General features: G+C 36.9%; 3 protein-coding genes across 3 annotated transcripts; all 3 read left to right on the top strand.

Moving 5' to 3' along the window:
* Nucleotides 1–1,421: 1,421 nt before the first annotated feature.
* On the top strand, nt 1,422–7,836 carry mrps15 (mitochondrial ribosomal protein S15). The gene is made up of 8 exons (XM_060869985.1): nt 1,422–1,697; nt 4,452–4,514; nt 5,423–5,498; nt 6,533–6,581; nt 6,723–6,807; nt 6,944–7,002; nt 7,354–7,545; nt 7,647–7,836. Exons 1-8 carry the CDS (start codon nt 1,532–1,534, stop codon nt 7,758–7,760), a joined length of 804 nt encoding a protein of 267 aa, XP_060725968.1. The 5' UTR covers nt 1,422–1,531; the 3' UTR covers nt 7,761–7,836.
* A 414-nt stretch (nt 7,837–8,250) lies between these two features.
* LOC132845752 (cornifelin-like) lies at nt 8,251–10,381 on the top strand. Its single transcript, XM_060869986.1, has 4 exons — nt 8,251–8,402; nt 8,849–8,974; nt 9,668–9,804; nt 9,901–10,381. Exons 2-4 carry the CDS (start codon nt 8,863–8,865, stop codon nt 9,997–9,999), a joined length of 348 nt encoding a protein of 115 aa, XP_060725969.1. The 5' UTR covers nt 8,251–8,402; nt 8,849–8,862; the 3' UTR covers nt 10,000–10,381.
* Nucleotides 10,382–15,302: 4,921 nt separating this feature from the next.
* On the top strand, nt 15,303–26,400 carry oscp1b (organic solute carrier partner 1b). The gene is made up of 10 exons (XM_060869984.1): nt 15,303–15,518; nt 20,337–20,491; nt 21,285–21,452; nt 21,580–21,660; nt 21,817–21,920; nt 22,345–22,473; nt 23,115–23,184; nt 23,343–23,482; nt 23,622–23,685; nt 24,523–26,400. Exons 1-10 carry the CDS (start codon nt 15,407–15,409, stop codon nt 24,640–24,642), a joined length of 1,143 nt encoding a protein of 380 aa, XP_060725967.1. The 5' UTR covers nt 15,303–15,406; the 3' UTR covers nt 24,643–26,400.
* Nucleotides 26,401–27,363: the final 963 nt, after the last annotated feature.

Genomic DNA, 27,363 nt, shown 5'->3' with positions numbered 1-27,363 from the left:
CTTTGGTTCTTTTAATTGTGATGATTTTGGCTCACATTTTGACAAAAACCCACCAGTTCATTATCTCAAAAAATAGAGTATAGTGACATGCCAATCAGCTAATCAACTCAAAACACCTGTAAAGGTTTCCTGAGCCATCAAAATAGTCTCTCAATTTGGTTCACTAGGCTACACAATCATAGGGAAGACTTCTGATCTGACAGTTGTCCAGAAGACCCTTCACAAGAAGATTAAGCCACAAACATTCCTTGCCAAAGAAGCTGTTCACAGAGTGCTGAATGCAAGTAGGTTAACAGAAAGTTGAGTGGAAGTGTGGAAGAAAAAGATGCACAATAAACCAAGAGAAGCGCAGCCTTGAGAGGCTTGTTAAGCAAAATCGATTCAAGAATTTGGGTAAACTTCACAAGGAATGGACTGAGGCTGGGGTCAAGGCATCAAGAGCCACCACACACAGTAGTGTCAAGGAATTTGGCTACAGTTGTCGCATTTCTCTTGTTAAGCCACTCTGAACCACAGACAACGTCAGAGGAATCTTAGCTAAGGAGAAGAAGAACTGGACTGTTGCTCAGTGGTCCAAAGTCCTCTTTTCAGATGAGAGCAAGTTTGTATTTCATTTGAAACCCAAGGTCCAAGAGTCTGGAGGAAGGGTGGAGAAGCTCATAGCCCAAGTTGCTTGAAGTCCAGTGTTAAGTTTCAAGAGTCAATGTCATCTGTACGTGTTGGTCCACTGTGTTTTTTGAAAACCAAAGTCACTGCACCTGTTTAACAAGAGATTTTGGAGCACTTCATGGTTCCTTCTGCTGACCAGCATTTTAAAGATGCTGATGTCATTTTCCAGCAGGATTTGGCACCTACCCACACTGCCGAAAGCACCAAAAGTTGGTTAAATGACCATGTTGTTGGTGTGCTTAACTGGCCAGCAAACTCTCCAGATCCTCAGCAGTGCCACAGACTGATCACCTCCATGCCATGCTGCATTGAGGCAGTAATTAAAGCAAAAGGAGCCCCAACCAAGTATTGAGTATGTATACAGTAAATAAACATACTTTCCAGAAGGCCAACAATTCACTAAAAATGTTTTTTTTATTAGTCTTATGAAGTATGAAGTGTTTTTGTTAAATGTGAGACAAAATCATCACAATTAAAAGAACCAAAGACTTAAACTACTACTACTGTGTGTACTGAATTTATATAATACACAAGTTTCAATATTTGGGTTGAATTACTGAAATAAATGAACTTTTCCATGACATTCTAATTCATTGAGATGCACCTGTGTGTATATATGATTATTATGATTATGATTATTATTATTTTTGTTATTATTATTATTATTATTATTATTATTATTATTATTATTATTATTATTATTATGTAGTCTTCCTTACAGACGGTGGCAGTGCTGTACCGTGACAGATAAAGACGCAGACGAAGAAAAAGGCAAAGATGGCTGCCTCCGTTCAGTGAGGGGGACAAATACACGTTTAGACTCTTGGAGACCACATAATATTATAATACATCTGTAAAGACAATGTTTTTAAAACACAGCTTGATGTCAGCGGCATCGGCAGTGCGAACATGGAGTGTTGTGTCGTGTGTGAAACACGGTGGTGTTGTAGTGCAGCTCGGTCACTGCAGCTCCAGGGGACAGCAGCGCTGTGGCTACTTCACCTGGATGGCGTCGGGTTCAGCTAAAAGTATGTCCGTATTCGCCAGTATTGTGTCAGAGAAGATCGTGTGCATTGGCACAGTTGTGTCACCTGGTTAATGTACATCAGGAGTCTCTAACCTTTTGTCCCTCCGACATGTTTTCTTTATCCAAACTACTTCCATTTGTGCTTATAAATGTAAGTTTATATAACGCTACCATGTACAACCTTGGTGCTAGCTGTGTGTGAAAACATTGATGAACTGTGGGATGCGCGTTCACGTGCGGGACATATGATAGGGGTACACGTGCGTTTGATTGGAATAAAATGTAAACAGGTTTAATGAGTTCATTTGTTTTTATTAATATTCTCTAAAACATAGGCGAGCGACGTGTTGGAGTCTCCTGGTGTACATCCTGGTGTACATCCTGGTGTACATCCTGGTGTACATGCTCATTATACACCAGCTAGTTTGTGTGTGTTTTAGTTCTCCTGATCTGAGAGTTTAATAAATAGATTATTAGGTTCAGTTGCTTCAGATGTGTTAGTGCTTGTCTTTATGTATACAGTACCGTTATGTGCCACTAAAGGGTGCTCAAGTCATGTGGGTATTTTTATTGTTGTTATTCTCCATAAACAAATGTTATTTCTTTAGGCGTGTAATGCAGCACATAATTCAGCCCATAATGCAGCTTATAATGCAGCTCGTAATGGAACCACCATCAAAATTGTAGTTTTTAGGTGATGAATTCTTTCATTGATGCCTTATCTTCGAATAGTCAGTCATTGTTTTATATGTCCATAGCTTTGGTGTGGGAGCTTTGGTGTGGGTTATTATATTTGATGGCTGTGATGTGACTTGGGAAATGTTTCGGTATTATATCTCATGACTGGTCTCATGACTGTCTTTATCTATCTCAATCTCACAGGAAGTATTGCTTAATATCACAAAATCTACATTACCTATTGGTTTCTGAAATTTGTTATGTTATTGATATCATAATCAACAATGATCGTTCCCATGCTTAGAGTATTTTATTATATACATATTAATATATTAGTGGTGTGAGTAGGCTCATGTTTACGGATATAAACCTCCAATTGTCTTTACACTGAACTTGACTGAAAGCATAGAGGTGCACATGAGAGCTGCTGAAGTAGCCTGCTGGAGGTTTTTTGTACTAAGATGTTGAGAAATGTAGACCAGGATGTACAAGACATAATGTTTCAATTTCCCTTTGTTTTCATTGTGTGATAGTAGATGCCTTAAAAATAATCACGAAATTGTTCGTGTTTTTTTCCGATCTCTTTATGACAATGAAAGTAATTCCTTCAGATATGAGTATGAGTTTATCAAACTCAGCGGCTGAATCGTTGATTTTAAGCAGTGTGGTGCAAGCTTTTGTATGCTGTACAACTGTAGACGCTACACTGAAGTGAGACAACTAGATCCAGGTGAAAATGTAGTAAAAACAAAAGACATTTTGACATTTCAGCCCTTCAGTTTTACATGTAAGATAATAAATGTACTTGATTGGGTCTTTAAAAAGTCTTATTGTACTTCGAGCCGTTATTCTTTTCAGCCAGATCTTGGTGTACTTCTAGCTATAGCACCACAGACAGGATTACATAACATGCAAATACACAACAATGTAAGACTTGTGCAAAATGTACATTAAAATACACAAGACTGTTCACTGTAACTATACAGTATAAAATTAAGGATTTGTTTTATTCTGCTTTCTGATAGAAAAAAATATGAAGAAAAGTTCAACAACTGTGTTGAAAAAACACAGGTGATCGATGGAGATGGGATTTGAGAAGTTACTTCTCTCTTCTAATCACAGTGTTTGTTCAGTACTAATAGTAACAAAATGTCACACCCTCCTTAGAAACCATTGAATTGTGCACAGGAGTGTTGTCGTACTCTTGGTTCCTATAAATTTTAACAGCATTATAAATGATATGCCAGAAAATTGTCTACTTCAACACTTTGTGGCAACAGTTTGGGGAAGATCTCCAAAGAGGTTTGATTGATAGATTGAACTTTTGACCTTGTTTTATTTATTATTAATATAGGATTTGGAACTGTAATGGGAATTAAACCAGCATGTGAATGGAACACTTCTGTGCCCAAGTCTAAAATCCACTACTTAAGTAGTTCTGGGCTGAACATTACAGTGGCTAAGATTACTAAGACTGAAGCATAGAAGTTGCCCTAATTATAGCAGCAATGTTGTATGGAAAGTGTACGAGTAAATCGAGGTGTAAAATCTTAAATCTGCTACATAGATATTGTAAGAAATGATCCTGTGTGACTTAGTTACAGGCCATGTGAATGGTGTGATTTAGATCAAAAAGGTAGTCTATACAATTAAAAATAAATAAATAAAGATTAAGGGATATATAAAGGATGGTGTTACTGCAACTACCTAATTTTATTTTTACTAGTAAACCAACTTTGGTGACATGAGAGAACTCAACACTCAAGTGGGAGCATGGAAAGGATGTGGGCTACCAAGTCACTTCCACCACCTCCACACCAACCCTTTCTGAGCCACTTTCCTTTAGTGTCATGACACTTTGGTGTCAGACTTAGTTTTAATCAAATATTTTCTCATTACTTTTTTTACTCATTTACCGTGTTGGCCTAGTTTGCTTGGCATTTCAACAGAATTGCTCATTAAAATGTCACTCTTGACTAGAACACAGTCATCATTCGGCAAACGGGGATCACCACAGTTTTTTCTCTCACTTGTGAAGTCTGGCACATTATATTTAAACTATTTGCATTTATTTCAGGAAATGAAACCTGCACAAGCCGGCCAGTGAGACAGTATGCCCGAGCTGCCCAAAAAAAGTCAGGTAAGGTTGTATAAAGGAGAAGGGAAATTAATCAGGGATGGTATGTATACAAATTCTTGATGACAAGGATATTTATGCAAATATTTAGGCCTTAAAAAGGATTTTAAAGAAGTGAATGTTTAAGGGTGCTTAAGGGATATCACACAAGGCTAGAGACTCAGAGACTCACTCCTTCCTTGCTCTGTGACATGCAGTTGATAGATGATGAAGCTTTGTCATACTGAAACATGATTGGGGCTCTTGGTTCCTGTGATTTTGATCAGAAATTTTTGACAGCATTATGAAAGATATACAGGACCATTGTGTACTTCAAAATTGCCTTAAATAAAAATTGTGGACCTTTGTTATGGCAAAACCAATAATGAAATCTTTTTGTATAGGTTTATACAGTTACCAGTTACAGTAGTTGATCATTTTATGTGTCAGCTTCCTGTATTTTTATTTCTTATTTATTTATTTATTTTATTTATTAAATGCTCTAATTTGTGCCTAGCATCTGCCCTGTTTTTGTTTTGATGTTCAGCATTAAGGATTGTGTTTGGTTGCATGGGAAATTGCATTTGAACACATAATGATTATTAACGTAAAGTAAATATGTAGTAGCTATAACTGTGAACAGCTTACGTCTTGTGCACTTCTCTTGGCCCATAATACAGAAATGAGGTGCAGCTGATGGCAATGTGATTGTTATACTTCATGCTAAAGATTGATTTACTTTTACTTCTCAATAAGAGTTACTCTGAGAACCAGCTTTTAACTCCAAAGTCTACTTAGACTGAGGTTATTTCTGTCCATGTTATTCCAGAGCTTTATATATACACCAGCCTTTATTATTATATTTCATCTATTATTTATTCATCGTGAACATTAGTGCTTGTGTTAATAAAATTCTTTTCATCTCAAAACAGAATTTCAGAGTCAACTACAAGACCTGCCAGCATCAATGCTGAAACTAGAATATGCTTCTGTTCCACTGGCTCACACGTACGTTTGATGTTTACTATTGTCCAGGTTATCATTAGTGGTATTATGTGCTTCCTGTTGTGGTCCATGGAGCAAGGTCAATGAAAAAAAGATGCAGACTTTTACATCAAAGGCCCTGTAGATATGTCCCTATGTGTTTTGTTTAACATATAAAACTTGGTATGAAGGATAAACTGTAAGCATGAGCCTTTCCATCGCTATACAGTAGTATACTGTATACCATTCCTGTCCGATTGCCACTGGTGGTTTTGTGCAATTGCTTTTGCATACCATAAAGTGTCCATAAAGAGAGTACAGGTGGGAATGCTGAATTGTTTAAAAGAATCATGCATAAAAATCTCAGAGCTAATATAAAACCAACAGTGAGATTCTTTGTGGCAAGATCTTAGGACAGCTCAAGCAATTTATGTAAAGAGAACTGCATCAGCAAAACAGCCTGATATGAGTAATGAAACATTACACAGAAGGGTTAAACTTCAGACTTGGATTAGTCAGCTCAGACTTCAGGAACTGTTACTGCTTTATTTACTTCAGGAACTATTAAAGATTATCACACAGAGAACAAACTAGTATTTTTTTTTATACAAAAGGCAGTTGTTGACCTGCAAAATCAGGCTATGGATAAAAAAAAGCATTGAAATAGTATTACGTATAATTAGGGCAATAAGATCAAATCTTAAACTTAGTCTAAACTCAAACTTTTTAACAGTGGTTGATTATGTAGCAGTAGGAGAAGTAGTAATAATATCACAGATTCTTTGTTTTGGCACACCAAGAGAGCTTGAGCAATTGGATTGGAAATAGTATTGGGCAAATGTTGTTTCACAAAACGGCTCTGTGTGTTGTAACTAGCTATGAAAATCCCAGTTATTCAGGATAAAGGACTTAAATGGAATACATTTTTGTCTATTATCAGACTTTAGCAGAATACATATAAAAACAATAAGACTAGTCTGAAAAAGTTGTACTTCCTTGATAGATCACGTTTTCCCTTCAATGTCTTACCCAAATTTTCCTACATCATATGATTTCAGGGTTGACGGTGTGGTGAAGAAACTTCTCTCACTGGAGCTTGCAAGTCATGTATGATAAACTGATTTTATCATCCTGTTATCATTTTGTTCTTTTATATGGAATATAAATTAGAGCTAGAGTTTCATAGTCGGTTCCATGTTTTCAAGTATTATATGACTAAAATATCAAATTAACAATGTCTACATCCAGAGTGAACGACTCCGCCTTAAAGAGAAAGAGCTGATTGCAAAGGTCCAGAGACATGAAAATGATCGCAACTCAACAGAGGTTAAGGGTAGGTTCCTGTTTTTTTTTTTTTTTTTTTCTGTTTCCCAGTATGATAAGCAGACCATTCCCCACTTCGTTTGCGGTATGTCTCAGACTGATGTTGCTTCACTGAATTTCCTGTACTTTCCTATCTTGCATTATAGTGGCCATTCTAACGGCACGAATACGCAATTTTCAGGAGCACTTACAGAAGCACTCTAAGGTAATCATCAGAGAACATATGCAACCTTTCTGCTCTGTTTCATTAAAGTTGTGAGAACATGTCACACTCTACCTTGATTGCAGCCTCAGCGAGAAACAGGATATCCTGTGCACACACTGAGCGAAGAATACATCTTACATCAATATGGATGTGAAATAGTCAGCTCCAAAATTATTAACATCCTTACATGGAATGAGCAAAAAATGTTCAAATAAACATTTCACAGAAATAGTCCAATATTTTTGGAGCTGACTGTATACATGGACTGATTGTTGTAGTTTATATTTATTGTAGATATTGTTGTAGCTGCACCATATCCACATCTTACCCCTCTGTCTGGTTTTCTATCAGGACAAAGCGAACAAGAGGTGGATGTTGATGAGCATTGACCGCAGGAAGAAATTGCTCAAATACTTGAGAAGGTCACGATATGACGCTTTTGAGAAGGTCTGTGCAGAACTGGGCATCACATACACCTTCCCACCAGAGTATTACAGACGGGCAACCAGACGCTGGCTGGCTAAGAAAGCCCTCTGCATCAGGGTAACACATTGTTCCATGACTGTAATCACTTTTACACGTTTCTTCAATCATTCATTTCCCCTTATTTTTTCTATTTGTATTTTTTTTGGTGTTCATTTTAGGTCTTCAAAGAGGTCCAGAAAAAAAAGGTAGAGAAGAGAAATAAGGCTCTAGCTCAGAATAAGCCTAGGATCACAACATCTAACGCTACAGAATCCCAGGGGACTCCAGTATAACAAAATACACAAAAATCAAAAATTGTCTAACTGTTATATCATGCAATATGACTAATAAAATCTGCAGAGAACTAAATGCTGAAGATTCTTGCATCTTGTGTTTTTTTTTTAATGTGTTACCAAATCTAATGTTCCATATTTGCTTTGATTTGTGCTAAACATTAGTAAAAATGTAATGTATGTATTGCATGTACAATGCAATGTAAATATTTTTCATCTATCACTATTTATAATTGCATTATTATGTGCACTGGGTTACATGGGAGCTGTTTTGATCAGATATGCTCTATCACACTGACTAATAAAAGGTGAGGCAGCTGCAGCTTGATGCATTTGTGGTTGTGGTTAGAAACTACAGCTTTGCTGTGCTGTTTTATGTTTTATATTTATTCCTTATTATAAGCAGTGAATGGCAGTCCAATGTATGCAGTCAGTGTATCCATTAACTGGACCCAGTGTACATGTTTATAGTTTAATCACGAGGTTGGTCACATTGCCTCATACTCTGGGTATATATGATGTTACTCTTATGATCAAGCTACTATGAGGTTTGTACAGGGCTTCGGAAACGTTGCAGGCGTGGTGTCAACTTCCTTTTGTGTTCAAAGATTTAGATCGAGAGTCTCGAGAGTAGCAGACGAGGTAAGTGCCTTCACTCTGTGTTTGATTTTCATGTTTTCTAATTTATGCTACTCTACTGTGTTTAGTTTGCTTATAGACATTAAATTAGTTTGTAGCCATTAAATACATATTTTAGTTAACTTGCTGTTACCCTACAACTGACTATTACTTTTACCAATTAGTCCCATATAAAGTTTTCATCATGCGTTTTAGAATAATACAGTGATGTACACGTTAACTACAAGAAAGATGGTGGATATGTCGCTGTCTTTTACTTGTGTATATGCAAGTTACATTTTCACAGACTGAATCCACTAGCATCTTGTTACTTTGAGTTCATTATACATCATCACCTTAGTTTTGCTTTATGTCTTGGCTTTTTGAGAATTTCATCAATTACTGTTTTTTTTTGTTTGTTTGTTTGTTTTTTTACTTTAAAAATTTAAACATTTTACATGGTTGCACAGCGTACCAGTTCATCATGTCAAACCCAGCCATTACTCATCAGCCTGGTTCAGCTTCCTACGGCACCAACGTGCAGACAGGAGAGTGGAGCACAGGCCTCTGCTCATGCTGTAGTGACTTGCTGATCTGTGAGTATCTCACACTAGTGAAACCCCAGCATGGGTGTGTGAACGTATGAGTAATGGAAATACTGGACCTCAAAACTGACCACCACCTGTTGTATAGAGTGTAGTAGAATAGTCCCACAGCATTTTTTTATTAAATAAATAAAAACTAAATAACTTTCAATTTAAATGTTAAAGCAACTGTAGCTAGAAGAAATAAAGTAAATGTAAACATTTTAACATTTTATACTCTAAAATATTACAGAACATTTTTTAACCTTGTTGAAAATTATATTTCTGTTTTTTTTATATTATGTTTAGATCCAAATATGTCTTTTTTTTACAAGTAAATCATGTAGTCTACATATTTTTAATCAGATTAGCATCTTTGTGTACAAAGTTTAGAAATTTGCAGTGTTCATCAGCCATATTGATCATGTAATGAAATGAAATTTTTGCATATATAATAATAATAATAATAATACAATGGTATAAAATGTGATTTATATGTATAAAAACACTGTTTCTAAAAACAGTGGTTTACGTGTGTGGACCCCATACATTAAAGTGTTAAACATACAACTGTTACAGACCTGAACTTTCACTTCTCCATTCAAAGTGGTCCATTCACAGCAATGTTGTAAAATATATTAGGTAATTTTTAATAGGATGTTCCTCCATTCTCACCCACTCTCTTAATACCGCTTCACTTTTCAGGTGCCCTTGGTTGCCTCTGTCCAATTGCAGTGGGCTGCTACGCAGCAAACAAATATGGTGAGAACGCTTGCCTAGCATGTGTTCCTGGAGGCTTGGCTGCTATGAGGACACACATGAGACTGACTTATGGCATCCAAGTGAGTGTTCCTTGATTTATGAAGTGTCCTGCACAGAGACTGTAAGAGTTTGTTCATAAATTAAATTAAATTGACTGTCATTCATCTTTTTTATAGGGTACAATATGCAATGATGCCCTGATGACTTGCTTCTGTGGAATATTTGAGACTTGTCGAATGGCCAGAGAGATTCGCATTAGAAATGGAGAGGCCTAATATTACTACTGTAATTTTGTGCTTTGTAGCAGATAACCCCATCACTGCAGACTATACTGTAGATTTGTATTGTCCTTTCTTTTATTCAGATTTGTAAGAAATATTTTTTTTGTTTTTTTCCAACCTGCTATACATTTAACATAGATTATTCATTTTGAAGGTGTTTTCACACATTTACATACATTTAAAAACTATGTTAAATGTGTACATTTTGGTTTATTTTTTATTTTTATTTTTTATTTATTTTTTTGCGGGTGGACAGCTCTACTTTAAGAAAACTTAATATATGTTCCCAAACATGTTGAAATGTTTCACTCTGCGCAGATATTATTGGACTATTTGACTTTTAATGACCTAATAAAAAGACATTATTTTCCCAGCAGTGTTAGCATGAGCAGAATTCACTCGTATCAGGTGCTCATTTTTAATGTCATGAGTGACTTTTACATTAGCGAATGAGACTGAGATTGATTTTATACTGATAATCAAAGTAATAAATAGTCAAGTCAAGAAGCTTTTATTGTCATTTCAACCATATATCGATGATGCAGTACACACTGAAATGAAAAACCTTTCTCCAGGACCATGGTGCTAAATGGAACAAAAATGAAGCTATGTTCACAGGCATCAAAGCTACAGGTTAACTCTTCTTCAAGGGTTGTTTAGATGGTTACTAAGGTTTTATACCTTTTTCTAACATGCCAAAGAAGGCTGGAATTTACCATACAAGTGACTCAATAAATGTGAGAAAGAGAAAGAAAATGTATTATGAAGACTTTTAAAAGTTATATGATACTTAGTCATTTGCTTAGCTTAGTGTCATCATGGTGTAATCATGAATCACATTATACCGGGAAACATCATGACTATTTCATATGACTAATCTCATTAAAGATCTCAGATTGTTATTGAACCATATGTCAAAAACTGCATAGTTAGTTTCACTTTGGAAATCTCCTCACCATTGCTCCAAAATTTTAGACACTTAAACATTATTTTTTCTTTTAATAAACACAATGTTGTGGTAATTGTGTTTAACACACATAAACTCAGCAGTAAACTAAACAATAACCTGCAGGTCAGTTTGGCAATGTAATTTGTAATAAAATGAGTGATACAACAGTGACATCCAGGAAATGGTTTTTTAAAAAAGTGCATCAATACTGAGTCAATGAGTGCCATTTGTAAATGTACAGGTAGAACATACTAGAAGTGATTGAGTTGATGTACCTTAATGGCAACATTAGCCAGAATGGTCAACTCCAGAGGAGTTGAGTTTAGTAGAGTTGAGATGGCAGAGTGACATAAACAACTCTTTTCATCAGTCATCAAGAATCTGCATATTATGCCAGAGGGAAATGGATAAAATTTGAGGTGAGTGAAATAGATTTCTGAAAGCACATTTTGAAACCTCTGTTCTGGATGCTTTTATTGTACAGTGATTATACTGATGGAAAATTACATTTAATCACTTATCACACTTTGAACACAATCTGTTCCATGGATTGTGATCCCTCTATTTTTGATATTTTATACAACATTAATGTTTCTGCAGAAAGAACATCAAAGTACATCATAGATCCAGAAGGTCTTAGAGGTCCACTGACATTAATGATTTCTCACATTTATACCTTTAAATTCAGCCCAGATAAACCTTGTTACTGTAATGGCTATATTAAAGAAAACTAGGAAAATGTTGAAATCTGTAGGACTGTGGGCCCTAGAATTGGATTCTCACACCCTTGTTGTAGTGCATCACTGCAAATGCTACCTTCCACTTGACTGACAAACAGTTCTGTCACCTTCAGAATTATTAGCATCATTCATGAAAATGAACCAGGGATGCATTTTGTGGTAAGTTCCAAGGAAGGGGTTCATTTGTGAAACACTGTCAGGTTAACAGATTTTTAAAAGCAAAGTGGTCAAAACTGGGCTGTTTCGAAGCTCTGCTCTTTAAATCATTCTTCTGATAGTTATTTTCCCCTTGGTGGAAAATATAGATGCATTTGACCTTTTAATAGGTTTAGGAAAAGTGTCATTGGTGCTATATATTTGCAATCATATTCTAGCCACAACAACCCTGGGAAAATATGAAGCCAACTTACTTGATCGCCAGTCATAGCCTCAGTGTTGAGGCACACCATAGTCTAGGTGTTTTGTCTATCTGTAAATTACAGGCAGGGATATCATAGTTATTTAGTATAACTAAACTATAAAGTTAGATTTTCAAGGCACAAACAGTTCACATTTTCAGACATGACTAAACACTCCATTCTTCCATGTTTGATTCCCTGATTAATGTAAGAGAAATCCAAAAATGTGTTTTTTACTCTCTCCAAATACAAAGACAATCTCTTGACATTTTGTTAACAGTGAAAACATATACTAGTGTAATAATTACATGACATATGCAATCTTCCTCTAGTTGTCCTCCATAACTGTTTCTGCTGATGCTTGTTACAAGAAGATGACCGAATTACCTGTAACTGAGAATCAGCCACAAGTATGTCATCATGAGTGACACCATTCAGCACCAAGGTGATTTTTTTTGTAAATTATGCTGAACATTAGTGCAGCATACTTGAATATTTCTAAAGTTAATTCTAAAGTTCTATTAAATTTATAATACTAGTACTAATTTAAATGACGTTAAATTAACATTTAACTAAAATATTCTTTTCTTAGTAATGCTCATGATTAGTAGGCAAGATTCTAGTATTCAGGTATTCTGAATTTTATTACTGGAGAAGGAATGGTATAATTAACCATTTTTCCCAGGACACTGAATATTATATACATCCCTTTGTTTCATTATATCCTTTTTAAAAGATACTCAATCAAAGGTAAAACGTATAACCTAGTATTACAAAATCACAAAACTATCTTACCTTTCGAAGCACATTAGTAGATTTGCCTTTGGTAAAACTCGTTTACTTGTTCAAGTATATGGTCACGTACAGGTACAACATAGTAAATATTTTACTTGCATGTTCACCCACAAAACATTACTATATATTCAAACATAAATAAACTGCCTGTTTTTATTTTGTTTGTTTTGTTTGGTTTTCCTTTTGCATGTTTGTCACACTTTAAAGTTTCAGATCATCAAACAAATTTAAATATTAGTCAAAGATAACAAGTAAACACAACATGCAGTTTTTAAATGGAAGTTTTTATTATTAAGGCAAAACAAAATCCAAACCTACATAGCCCTGTGTGGAAAAGTGTGACTCATCCAAGATGTCACAAAAGACCCCACAACAACATCCAATGAACTATAGGCCTCTCTTGCCTCAGTTAAGGTCAGTGTTCATGACTCCACCATGAGAAAGAGACTGGGCAATAATGGCCTTCATGGCAGAGTTCCAAGATGAAAACCGCTGCTGAGCAAAAAAGAACATAAAGGCTTGTTTCAGTTTTGCCAGAAAACATCTTGATGATCCCCAAGACTTTGGGGGAAATACTCTGTAGACTGACAAGACAAAAGTTAAACATTTTGGAAGGTGTGTCCCCATTACATCTGGTGTAAAAGTAACCCTGTGGGGTTTAACCCTGGGTTTTAACCCTGTAAAATGTGGTTGTGGTAGTGTGATGGTCTGGGGCTGTTTTGCTGCTTCATGTCCTGGAAGACTTGCTGTGATAAATGGAACCATGAATTCTGCTGTTTACCAAAAAATCCTGAAAGACAATGTGCAGCCATCCGTTCGTGACCTCAAGCTGAAGCGAACTTGGGTTCTGCAGCAGGACAATGATCCAAAATACACCAGCAAGTCCACCTCTGCCCTGCAATGGGTTGGCACTCCGTCCAGGGTGTATCCTGCCTTGATGGCTGATGACGCCTGAGATAGGCACAGGCTCCCCGTGACCCGAGGTAGTTCGGATAAGCGGTAGAAGATGAATGAATGAATGAATGAATGAATGAAGTCCACCTCTGAATGGCTGAAGAAAAAAAAAATGAAGACTTTGGAGTGGCCTAGTCAAAGTCCTGACCTGAATCCTATTGAGATGCTGTGGCATGACCTTAAAAAAGCGGTTCATGCTCGAAAGCCATCCAATGTGGCTGAATTACAACAATTCTGCAAAGACGAGTGGACCAAAATTCCTCCACAGCGCTGTAATAGGCTCATTGCAAGTTATCGCAAACACTTGATTACAGTTCATGCTGCTAAGGTTGGCCCAACCAGTTATTTGGATTATGGGGCAAACACTTTTTCACACAGGGCTATGTAGGTTTAGGTTTTTTGTTTTCCCTTCATAATAAAAACCTTGATTTAAAAACTGCATGTTGTGTTTACTTGTTATCTCTGACTAATTTCTAAATTTGTTTGATCTGAAACATTAAAGTGTGACAAACATGCAAAAAATAAAAATTAAAAATCAAGAAGGGGGCTAACACTTTTTTCACACCACTGCATGTTGTTTACACATTTACATTGCAAGTGCCACAGTGTTAAATTGCAAGATGCGGTTTCTCAGTCATAGAAAGCCGCATAACGATGCAAAAATGCTACAGTGATAGGAAGCAATATACAACGTTTATATAGTATTTGCAGTATATACACTATATGACTAAATGTTTGTGGAACACTTTCATGTGCTTTTGGAACATCTTTTTCCAAACTCATTTCCCCTTTGTTTTTATTATAACCTTCACTCTCCTGCGAAGTGGCTTTACACTAGATTTGTCTAGCGTGGATGTGGGAATTTGCCTCAAGAGCAAGAAGCAGTGTTGAGGTCATTTTATTTAAAAGGTGTTCAATGGGGTTGAGGTCAAGGCTCTGTCCGGACCACTCCAACCCTGCTAGGCCATGTGTTCACAGACTTTGTGCTTGGTGTATAGGGGCATCGTTTCACGTCTCACTCTTAGTTCCAATGAAAATCTTGATACACCAAATGACAGTATCTGTGCATAACCAGCATGTGCCAGGTGCAGTGCATTAGACATTTCTGTCAGTAGTTATTTTAATGTACACGTTCACAACCCAAATGTAGTTTTCATCGCCTCAGCTTCCCAAACTTCAACTCAGCTTATACATGGTGGTTTAAGGGAACAACAACACCATCAAACAAAACAACGTTTGCCAGAAGCAACACACAACATATTAATTCTCCGGCGCCATTTTGGTACCAATCATTTTATTAACCCCTTAGAGCGAGTGCTCTAATAAGTGTACAGAGGCACAAGACTGATTTTCTAGCCTATCATATTCTCTGATTTAACTGCGTTCGTTTACGTAGCATTTTAGCACCGCTCATATCAGTAAGGTGATTTCTGATTGGGTCTTCTTTGTCGTGACCTGGCAACCGAGTGACAGCTCAGACGCTCGTTCATTCTCTCTTGGCTTTAAAACCGTTCAAATTGCATTATTCAGTACTCAGTTTGCGATATTTGTAGGAAACTCGGAAAATGTCGACACGAACGCTGCCGCTTGTGTTTATTAATCTCGGAGGGGAAATGCTTTACATCTTGGACCAGCGCCTGCGAGCTCAGAACATCCCAACCGACAAAGCTAAGAAAGGTAACGATAGCTAGCTAAAGCTAAGCAGTATAAACGGCTGGCTAACACCGTGTGTGTTTAAATACCAATAAAATCATAAGGAGTGATTGTATTTGTCTTTACGTGTACGTTGTTATTTCCTCTTAGTTTGTTTGTGTGTGTGTATGTGTTATTGTAATGTGATTTAATAATATTCTTTGCTCTAGTAATTTGTTTAAGTAGCAGCAGCTGTACATAAGGAACTTGTTTGTTTACAGCAGGTATGTGTTAGCAATCAGTAACATTATATCTCAATATTGTTGGCAAATATCATCACTAACTCAGCAGGTGAGCAACAGCGACAGAATGGTGCTTTAACAAAAGGTGCCCCTTGTATTTAAATGAATGGTCTGTGTCTTGCTAATTAATTTATAATTATGTTAGCTCCAAAAAACAACTGCTTCAAATGGGGAGTGTTATTGTTGAGGTTAAATACAGGTTAGCAGTTTAGGGCTAATTTACTTGGGCGATGCTTGAATTCGAGCTCCAGTCAGTAGCCAAATGCTTTAAAGCCTGAGTAACAAAAACTTTAAATTTTAAAATAAATCAGCAAATGCAGTCAATATTTTTAAAAGGGCTTTGGCCAAAGAACATGTATGCAAAATTGCATTGTTTGATTTACCGGTTAGTGGTTGTGATATGAGAACAAATATCAGCACATAGCTAGTAATAAACCCAGGTTTAACCATGGTGCATTTGAGATGTTAAGTAACCTGGATGTCCTGGATGTTCGTGGTATCATATCAGTGACCATGTGGCAAGAAATAGATTTCACAAAGTGTTCAACATATTTTTCTGCAATCTTTATAGCCACTCTAGCAAGATGGATAGAGGAGGACAGAAGAAGAGGTATTGTTATTCCCCGCTTGCTTTTCAAATGGCTATATAGCAAAGTAGCATCTGTAGGAAGCAGAAAACCATGCTGGGTAGAATTCAGGCTATTTTTGTCATGGTGGATTAATTGGCATCAGTTATACGAGTGCAGAAATAATGAAGGTTAACTTGCTACAGCGAATGTTGCCATAAGGTCCAAGATGGTACTTAATGTTTGGGTGTAATAGCCTAGAAGAAATTTGTGAAGCTTAGTGGTTAGCACGTTCGCCTCACACCTCCAGGGTCGGGGTTCGAATCCCGCCTCCGCCTTGTGTGTGTGGAGTTTGCATGTTCTCCCCGTGCCTCGGGGGTTTCCTCCGGGTACTCCGGTTTCCTCCCCCGGTCCAAAGACATGGATGGTAGGTTGATTGGCATCTCTGGAAAATTGTCCGTAGTGTGTGAGTGAATGAGAGTGTGTGTGTGTGTGTTCCCTGCGATGGGTTGGCACTCCGTCCAGGGTGTATCCTGCCTTGATGCCCGATGACGCCTGAGATAGGCACAGGCTCCCCGTGACCTGAGGTAGTTCGGATAAGCGGTAGAAGATGAATGAATATATATATATAAATAATAATACACTCCTGAACAAAATCTTAAGACCATATTACAAGTATTCAACTTCACACTGGTGGATCCTAACCAGGTTGTAAGTACTTCTTCAAAATGCCAAAAGAAGAAATGAGAGCACACAGAAAAATAAAATAAAGAGTAGGCAATTTATTGAAAACTGCATGTAAACTCAAACAGGCTGGTCATCAGCTGATAAAGTTTAAGACAATAGCATTTAGCAAATGGCTTTAATGTCATTGTCCTTCAGACAGTCACACTGTCATGATCTCCTGATGGCAAAAGCAAAAGGCCTTCTGTTTTTGAACATGGCAGGATTGTTGAGCTGCACAAGCAAGGGCTCTACTCATGTACCATTGCTGCCGAGGTTGGACACAGTAAGACAGTCATTTTAAATTTCTTAAAAGATCCTGAAAGTTACAGGACAAAAAGATCAAGTGGTAGACCCCAAAAAATTTCACCTGCACTGAGCCAGAGGATTTGATGGGCTGTCTGTGAAGGCACCGGCCGATCCTCGACCCAAATTAAGGCCATTACTGACTTCAGCCTAATAACCATAAGACTTCTGGACCATCCTGCGTGAACCCCTGATCTAAATCCCTTTGAGAATGTTTTCTGGCTGGACGGCAAGGGAGGTTCACAAAAACGGACGTCAGTTCCAGACTGTGGATGCCCTCTGTGAAACCATGCGTAGGTTTAATTGCACATGGAGCAACTTTCCCCCCTGCCAAATAGAAGAACCGTTGCACCAAGCATGTCGAAAGAGCATTCAAACCAGCATCTTGAACACTTTGTACACTTGCACAATTTTACAGGATCAGAGTCAGGTGTATGATTTCCCAATAGTACCAAGAAGGTGCTAATAATCATCAATTTCATATGTAGACTGAAACACAGTCATTAATTGGGAAACAGCTGTGCAGGAAACTTTAATTTGGGTGAGGAAAAGCCAGACTCTGTAAAATAAGGTGAGGTTGTGGAAGACAGATTTGTGTCCCAGGTCATACACCATGACAAGACTGAGCACAGCTACAAGACCCCAGGTAGTTATACTGCATCAGCAAAGTCTCTCAGGCAAAGATTCAAAGCGGACTGGAGTTTTAAGATGTGCTGTTCAAGCTATTTTAATGAAGCAAAAATAAACTGGCATTGTTGTAGACCAGTGGGACCCAAGAATTGTCTGGAGAAGTCTAGCCAAAAGTGGCCTTCATGGCCAAAAAGCTATAACTCCGATGTGGAAACAAAGGTAACTGACTCAGCTATGCATAAAAACAGGAAATGATGTGCAGAAAATTTACAGAAGGTGCTCTGGACTGATGAGTTTAAATATTTTATATTTATATATAACTTTAAATATTTGGCTGTAGCAGGCTGGTTGTTTTTGCCGAAGGCCTGGAGAGCAGTACAGTAGTTGTGTCAGCAGGCAAAAGTGAAGCATGGTGTCAGTTCCTTGCATCTTTGGGGCAGCATTTCTGCAAATGATCTTGGAGATTTGGCCAAAATTATGGGGTCCTTAATGCTGAGACATTCAGGCAGATACAGATACAGCCAAAGTCATTAAGAACCATCTTCAGCATAGAGAACAACAAGAGTCTTGGAAGTGATGGTTTGGCTACCACAGAGCCTTGATCTCAACATCAAGTCTGTCTGGGAATACATGAAGAGACAGAAGGATTTGAGGCAGCCTACTTTCACAAAAGATCTGTGGTTAGTTCTCCAAGATGTTTGGAACAAACTACCTGTCGAGTTCCTTCAAACCCAATTGTACCTAGAAGAATTAATGCCGTTTTGGGGTGGTCACACCAAATATTGATTTGATTTGGATTTCTCTTCTGTTTATTTTACTTTCCATTTTGTTAATTGCTAAAAATAAACTATTAACACTTCTATTTTTGAAAGCATTCTACAGCACAGTAGGGGAGAGCGGGGCAGGATGCAACATGGGGCAGTTGCAACATGGCTTATTCCTCCAATCAGGAATAAGCTAGAGTAATGGTACTCATACTGCACATGCTCAGTGAGCCCCTCCCCCTTCCTGAAAGAAAGCAGCCATAAGTGACCGTTTCTCCTGCAAAACATTTTTTGCTCAGTTTCTTTGTCATAATATCTAAATAGTTTGGAGTTATAACATGAACATCAGTGTTTTCTTAGCTCCTAAAGGCATAGCTTGCATGTGTCAAAGCTATTGTTTTAAGCTAGCATAACAAGTTTTATCATGGCTGTCAGTGTAGGGAATGTTGTTTTGACTGTCCCAGCATGCTGTTGCAACTGTTCCTTATCACAACATTGCTGTAAAAGCTTATTATAATTGCATCCTAACATTGTAATTTTATGGATTACAAAAAAAACTTTCAATTGCCAGGTGTCCCACCTTTTTACGTAAATACAGTCTGAATAGGCCACAATGTAGCCTACACTACTCAAAAACAAGAGAGGTTTTAAAGTACTGGCAATACAAGGCATGGGCTCACCTGCGTTGCAATGATGGGGAGCCATTTATACTTGCCACCCAATGCGAGTCCGATGTGGACTAATTTCCTTATTGCTAACCCTTACACACACACACACAGAGTTGAAGGTCCACAGAAGTTTGTTTTGATTTAAAAAAAAAAAAAAAAAAGTAATTTGTAGTTCAAGTTTTTGTAATAATTCACCAAAACATGGTTGTTACTCTTACTTTACTAGCCTTTATACAGTCAATCAAATATATACTCATGCACACATGCGCACACAGTTCAGTTCAGAGAAGTTCACAGAAGTATTTCAGTAAATTTTTAGTGTCTTGATATTGATTAAGCCCGAGAATTAGTGTACTGTTTATCAGATGTGGTGTGTGATCCTGGTGTTTGAGAAATTGCGTAACGAGTAAGGATTTTGTGTGTATGCATTTGAGGGAAAAAAAAGCTGTAACTTTATGAAGACCCTGTTTTTCCACAAATAAAATTGTAAAATAAAAAATGCAAAATGATTACTTATTAATTTATGTTGCAACTGTCTCGGTGGAATGTTGCAACCTTCCCTTGTCATGGGGTCAGTTGCAACATTTATCTTGGTCTGTTCAAGTTCAAATTATATCTATATTATAGTATGTATGCATGTTTCTGCAGTTTTGCTGGGTAGCTGACAGATGTAGTTTTAATGCATTCAAATTTTGGCATACAAACAGTCTCTGAGAAACTGAAGGAAATGCAAAAAGTGTTGCAACCGTCCCCACTCTCCCTTAATATTTGTATATATTATAATGTAAGTACACACAAGCTTGTAGATAGCATGCTGCTTGCTTGAGTTCCATTAACATGAATGTATTGCCATCTAATGTTTCTGCTACTCCTATTTGTTTTATTTCCGTTCTGTGTTCAACAGTGATGAACGACATCATTACCACAATGTTTAACAAGAAATTCTTAGAGGAGCTGTTCAAGCCACAAGAGCTGTACTCCAAGAAGGCTTTGAGGACGGTCTTCGATCGACTTGCCCATGCGTCTATTATGAGACTTAACCAAGCAAGTATGGACAAGGTAACGTCAGGAATTCTAGGTAGTCATCGCTAGCTTTCACACATATACAGTGGGGGGTGAGATTAGCCTGCCAACACAATAACAGTGCAGTGTACAATGCAAAAACTAAAGGTCAAGCCACAATACAAGAAATGATAACACAGTGGTACAATAACATCTAACTGAACAATCTCCACAAAATATCCGATCGTAAAGAGGTGAATACAATACAGAATGTAAATTATCCAGGTATACGTAACATCTGAAAGCGCTAAACATCCCATCCTGAATAACAGACTGGTTAGTAAATGATGTTAGTTATTGTTTGTGAACACTTGACCATCACACCCCCGATATAACCTTAACCAAAATAAAGCAGTTACTAGACACGAATGAATAAATTAACTGAAGAATTCAGTGTCAGCATTTAATGTCCTAGCAGCTGCTTTAACACAGAGTTTATAATTGAAATATAAAATAATGGCAATAGGAAAGAAAAGTACATCAGACCTCAGCATAAATGTTTACAGATTATATTAATTATTTATAACTGGCTACAATTTGACACACTTGATTTAACTGAAATGCTGTTAAAATTCTATTGTATTTTAACTAAATAATATTGTTTAATATAATATGCTCCTATGTTTAATGTAAATTTTCAAGAGTTTATATTATACCATTAATGCTTATTGCTAATAATCTACTTACTAAATTATGTCATATGGCTCCCTCTGGTGTGCGTGTTCAGATTTATAAAACATGACTGTAAAGAGTTCTGTTAATGTATTGCTTTGGGTTTTCCATTGTCCAGCTTTATGATTTGATGACCATGGCGTTTAAATATCAAGTCCTGTTATGCCCTCGTCCTAAAGATATTCTGCTAGTGACCTTTAACCACATGGATGCAATAAAGGACTTTGTGCGGGACACCACCAGCATTCTGAGCCAAGTAGATGAAACGTACAGGCAACTCATAGAGGTAAGCAAGCACTCCTGAGTTGTTGAATATTTGCTGTTTTACTTAATTTTTAGGCAATCATTATATACCAAATATATTCATCAAATTACAATATGTAACTTTTATATTATTTGTTTCCACCGTTCAGATATACACTCCTTTATCTGGTGGGGAATTTCAGCTAATAAGACAAACATTGCTCATCTTCTTTCAGGATATGCATATAAGAGTAAGCTAACTTTCTAATTTACATATACATGAACAATCTAAATCCATTAGTATTAGTGTGCATAAATCCTAACTAATTATTGTTCTTAAAAATGTAAAGTATGTAATGTTTATATATAAAGTTTATAAACTGAATTGTGTTTGGCTGTTTTTCTAGGTATCTATATTTCTAAAAGATAAAGTACAAAACTCCAATGGGCGCTTTGTACTTCCTACATCAGGACCTGTTCCATATGGTACACACTCCCCAGGACATATTCGGTAACTGCTTTTGTTTAATGATCCTGCAGTAGCTATAGAGTCAGTTGTGGATAAAGTGTGTCAGAGTTCAAAAAAAGAGAGAAACTATTAAGAGAAAATCAGCAGGTGATTTAGAATGATTACTGTTAGAACTAATTCTAAAATTCTGTTTCATCAGAATTTCTAAATTTAACACAGATGTCTCTGTGTAAAGGTTTTAAGTTCTGACACAATAGTAGGGGGGATGTCAGAGAAGACATTCAACAGCAATTTCATAGAAAGTAATGTATTAATGACACATTCTGTGAAATCCTAATATGAAGCCTTCAGCATTGCCTAATATTTGTCTAACATTGTAGGAGGATGATTAAGGAACATCTTGCTGACGCAACCCAACTGTTGTGCTTATTGAACACCTTAACACATTTTTTCCCTTGGTTTCCAGAATGTTTAGCAGTATTGGTGAGGAGGTGAAGAGGTTGCAGTTTCGTGATGGGGGAAACTACACAGCTGCACTCCGTGAAGGCTCTTTTGAGCTGTTTGGTGACCGAGTTGTTAAACTAGGCACGAACATGTGAGTATCACTACACCTCTAAACCTTAGAGGGAATTGTATGGCTGCGTGGGGTTTCCCCATGAAAATGTAACCTCGTATTTAAGGCCTTTTATAAAATCTGATATTTTAGGTAACTGCTAAAACGTGACTGAGCATGCTGTTACAGGAAAATCTGGGGGTGGTATCTCGCAGGCTGATCTAAAACAGAGTTACTGTCATCACCCTGATTATTTTCTGATAACATCATATCCTGTAGTGTTATCTTGCTCTTATCACAGCAGTTTGCCAGTGATAGCAATTTGTGTATTAGGCATTCATGTTTAATGTATGTAAAACAAATAGTCTTATTTCTGACTGTTGAAAGAAGGGCTAACCCTTCCTTCCTTCCAAAACATGCAACATGCATTCTCAAAGAATGTTTGCCATGAGCAATTACACAAATTATGGTAAGTGCACCACAAAATTTCAAATAAGCACATTGCAGCTAGAACTAGTGAATGAGCTATTGCTATTAGAGAAACAACCAATCAGAATAGGGTTTTCAACAGAGCTGCTGTATAACTCCTTATAAAACCTTTGAAACGTTTTAAAACATTTTTTCTACAGATCTTTCAATCTAAAAATCAAAAAGAACATCAGGTATTGAATTTCCCTTCACAGGTATAGTGTAAGCCGTCCTGTGGAGACGCAGATGTCTGGAACCTCCAAAATGTCTTCACAACATACTAAGGTAAGGGAGTGAGCAATTAGCATACACTTTATACAAAAAAAAAACCCTCATCTAAATAACAGAGCATGTGTGATTCTTCAGCAGCAAGCTGCCTAATAATATATATATATATATTCTTTGTGCAATATTCTTTATGCATTATTCCTACATTTAATAAGGTCAACACGGTACCAAACCCACTGGCGAAAGAAGAGCTGAATCTACTTGCTAAACTGATGGGGGGTTTAGAGGTTCGAAAACCAAGCATCAATGAATCTGGATTCCGTGTCAACCTCTTTGCTACAGATGAGGAGGAAGAGTGAGTTGTTATTTGAATGATCCTCTAATTGCATCAAACCAGAACAGGGAATACATTTTACACATTTTACAACTGATTCAATGGCATAGTTTTTTTCACTGAAACTGCAATGTTCTTTTTTTGTCTTTTTCTCACACAGGGAGGCTTTTATGTCAAGACCAGCAGACCTCTCTTATGGGGTTATAAATATCCAAGCAACCAAGGTAAGAAGGGGTTTGTCCAGAATGAAATCTTTATTGACAGTTTTCTGTTGTATGTTTTAGAATTTATTTATACCAGCCCTTATATCACATTCCTGGTACATTCTGGAATCTGATTAGTCAGAGGGTCTGACAGTGGTGCTATAATTTCGTGAGTTTTTCTATACTAATAAACGCCAGGAAATTTACATGATGGATATCGTAATGATGTGTGATATTTAAAAAAAAATTAAAAATAAAACAAATAGACTTGAAAAAGCTTACTGTTAGGGAAGTTTATGTAGCATTTATGGAAAAAGGCTTTGTAAAGGTCATTGCGTTTTCCACTACGGGGGAGTCTTCTGGGCAGGGGACTTCCTCTTTCCTGTTACTCTGTAACATCACAAGCTTCCTGGGGTTGTATTGGCCTTACTAAATTTAAGTCAGAGAAATAAATAGAGGCTAGTGAGGGAAATGCATGCTTATAGCTGCTATACCATAAATGGTAAGAGGAACTTACTAAAGTATAAAGGGTGGAAGTATTATATGTTAAAATATGTGAAGTATAATATGTTAAAAGATTGCATTGATAGCAAATTACTGTTTTATGAGAGGAATAAAACACATCAGGACATGCTAACTAATACACAACTCCACCATTGATTATTTTTCTTTAAAAGTCTTCAAAATCACTTATTCCATACAACGCTAACCGTAGTACAAAACGCTGATTGCAAATGGTTCTGATGTGTTCTGACAGAGCTCCACTTAATGCGCTTGTCAGTCATTTGAAAGATTACCCATTTAGCAGATGGGAGAACATTCTTTGTGACCTCACTGGTCATCTTTACTGTTTTTCAGGATAATCAGGCCAATGCAGAATTGGCAAAGATCATGGGGGAGTTCACTGAGGCAGAGGAGCCAGTTCCAAGCTCCAGCAGTAAAGGTGATGACCTTTTAGCCATGATGGATGGCCTTTGATGTGCAGTGAACAGGTATTCGGCTTCTGTAAAGCAGTCTAGGTTGTGCACGGTGTGCTTCAGTGTCTCACACAGAGAGCTGAAAGAGCGGCCATCTCCCAAAACAACAACAACAACTAGGAGCTGATATGTGTTCGTGCAGGTAGAGTCGATCATTGTCAGACACTGTCCATCTTGTTTGAGTGCAGCCGTTGTTGGGGATTCTTTAAGTCTGAGCAGTTGCTGTTCAGTTGTAAGTCAATGTAAATTAAAACTTTGGTGATTTCACTGGACAAGTCACTTGTTTTATCAACAAATGCCATTTATGGACATTGACTACATACGGGTAAGGTCTTTTTAACTTCTAAAATAAATGCAAATTAAGTTAAAATTAACTCATTACAGTGATGTGATATAACAATAGCAAAACATCAGGGCAGAAACAGCTAACAGAAATACACCTACTATAGAAAGCTTTACTGCTAACATTAACTATAGAATAATTATTGATTACACCATACATAGCCTTGCCAGCTACTGTGTTGTAGGCAGGCAAAATAGAAAAGGAACAAAAACACTTCTAAGAAAAGCAATGTCCTGTAGAGATCCTGTGAACAAAAGTAGTCTGAGTGTTAACTTTCGCAAAACAATACTGATTTCACTTTTAATTAAAATTTGCACTTTGTATAGCTGTTTTACCAGTTTGTATTTCCATACCAACTTTTAGAAGCTTTAATACCCACTTACACTATATCCATCTTAACCTCATTGCATTATAATGATACCCTGTGAAGTGTTTTGCTAAGAGTAGTTTAAAAAACTACCATGGGATGTAATGCTAATAAAATGTCATCTTTTCTTTGGTGGCTGTGTACTGCATTTAGTAAATACAAATTTATATATGGTCTAAGAACATAATGGCAATTAAATGAACCAAAATGTGTAACGAGAGGTCAAGTCTCCATATGGGAACATAATATTTACATCTGTTGAACAATCAGAGATCAGGTGGAGTAAAGAGTGCACATTTTGCATTTTGAGCATGTGTACTTGTACAAATGTGGATCATGTTGATCGTTTTTACCTTGGCTGAATGCTTGGCAGCTTGTGAACCTTTAGTGAAATAACTACAGGTGTATCCCAAATTACAATCTGAATGAATATCATTCCATTTATATAGACAAAATCAGAGCTATCAGTTAACAGTCAATAAAAGTAGATAAACTGAAAGGTCTCTGCTTGTTCTTTTATTAAGTGGTCCTGCCTTTTCACATTTTGATCAACCACATACACACATGACCTCTAAATCAGAAAACTGAATCCCTTTACATGAAATGCACTGGGATGCTATAGAGCTGCAGGAACTAGCCTCACTGTTAAGTAATAAACATGTCATTTTCAGAAATTTGATTATTATTTTTAATTATTTTACCATCTAGAAGAAGAGATGTGTAGATATCTACAGGTGTGTTGATATATTAAACTCCCTTCTTCTGAATATGTGGATAATAAATACACTGTTTATAGAATATTGTACATTTGTGTAGTACTGCTTAACAAGGTTCATTTGATTTTCTCTTGCCTTTGATTTTCTGTGTCTGTTCATTCATACATAATTCACAAATAAAAACTATGGAACCCAAATAAACTGTGCTTCCTACCAAGATAAAACATGCTTTAGCTTAGTGTTACAACTAGATTTCCACCAACATAAATGTCATGTTCATGATATTTTGTGTGCAAAAATGTAATATCCTGTTGTAGAGAATGTTCAATTAAACTTCCCATTCTTATATTCTGTGCTTCTTTTAGTGTCATGCAAATATCTGTTACCATTTACAGTTTTACTCTCAGGCATAATTTGTATAATATATAAGATTATGTCTATGTAATTTATAAGATTATGGAAATCAACTGAAGTCAAAAAGGCCTCCTTTGCTTCTCCCCCAGGCTTTAATAATACAGGGCTGTCAAGTGTCACACATTGAGAGTGACAGTTGCGCATTTTGGTCTTTTCTCACGCTCTCCTGCCACCCATTGTATTTCTCACGCAGAAAAACATTTTGACTATTTATCATATATTTAATATGCCGCAGCGCCCAAAATGTATCTGTCTGCACCGCTGTCTCTATGGAACCGGACAGGAATCAAGCGCGTCTCCCCTGGATTTCTTAGTCGAGCCTGACACTTATCAGCCAATCAAAAAAAGAGGCGACACAATAGCCAATCAGAAAATAGCACTATCTGGGTAAGATTTAACGCAACAAACAGTGAAAAAAAAAAAACCATATTCATTAGAGAGGGTATTTTCGATGGTCGGTTTAAACAAAAAATCAACACGAAACAGCTTGTCTCTGGGTGGGACATTTTCCTCAATCATGACCCTAAAAATGGCTGGGCTTGAGCCGAACTGATAAAGGAGTCCAAAAAGGCAACAAACACTTACAATAAACAACACCAGTCATAATCTTTCTCTCTCTCTCTCTCTCTCTCTCTCTCTCTCTCACACACACACACACACACACACATTAATAAATGGAAATTAAACAAATACTTTGTATTTGGTTAAATTGCGGTCAGTGATCCTTACCAAATACAACAACTCCCCCATTATTATTTTTATTTTGCTTTTTTTTTGGCGGTATGGGTGGGGGGGTGTTGGAGATGTCACGCTTGCCTGTCTTCAAAACTTGAGAGCCCTGATAATATATTCAAAACATTATTTTGGAAAACATGCTGTCTC

The sequence above is a fragment of the Tachysurus vachellii genome, chromosome 5 (assembly GCF_030014155.1).
Source record: "Tachysurus vachellii isolate PV-2020 chromosome 5, HZAU_Pvac_v1, whole genome shotgun sequence".
Lineage (NCBI taxonomy): Eukaryota > Metazoa > Chordata > Actinopteri > Siluriformes > Bagridae > Tachysurus > Tachysurus vachellii.
The sequence above is the reverse complement of the archived record's forward strand: the minus strand, read 5'-3'. Positions and strand labels throughout refer to the sequence as shown.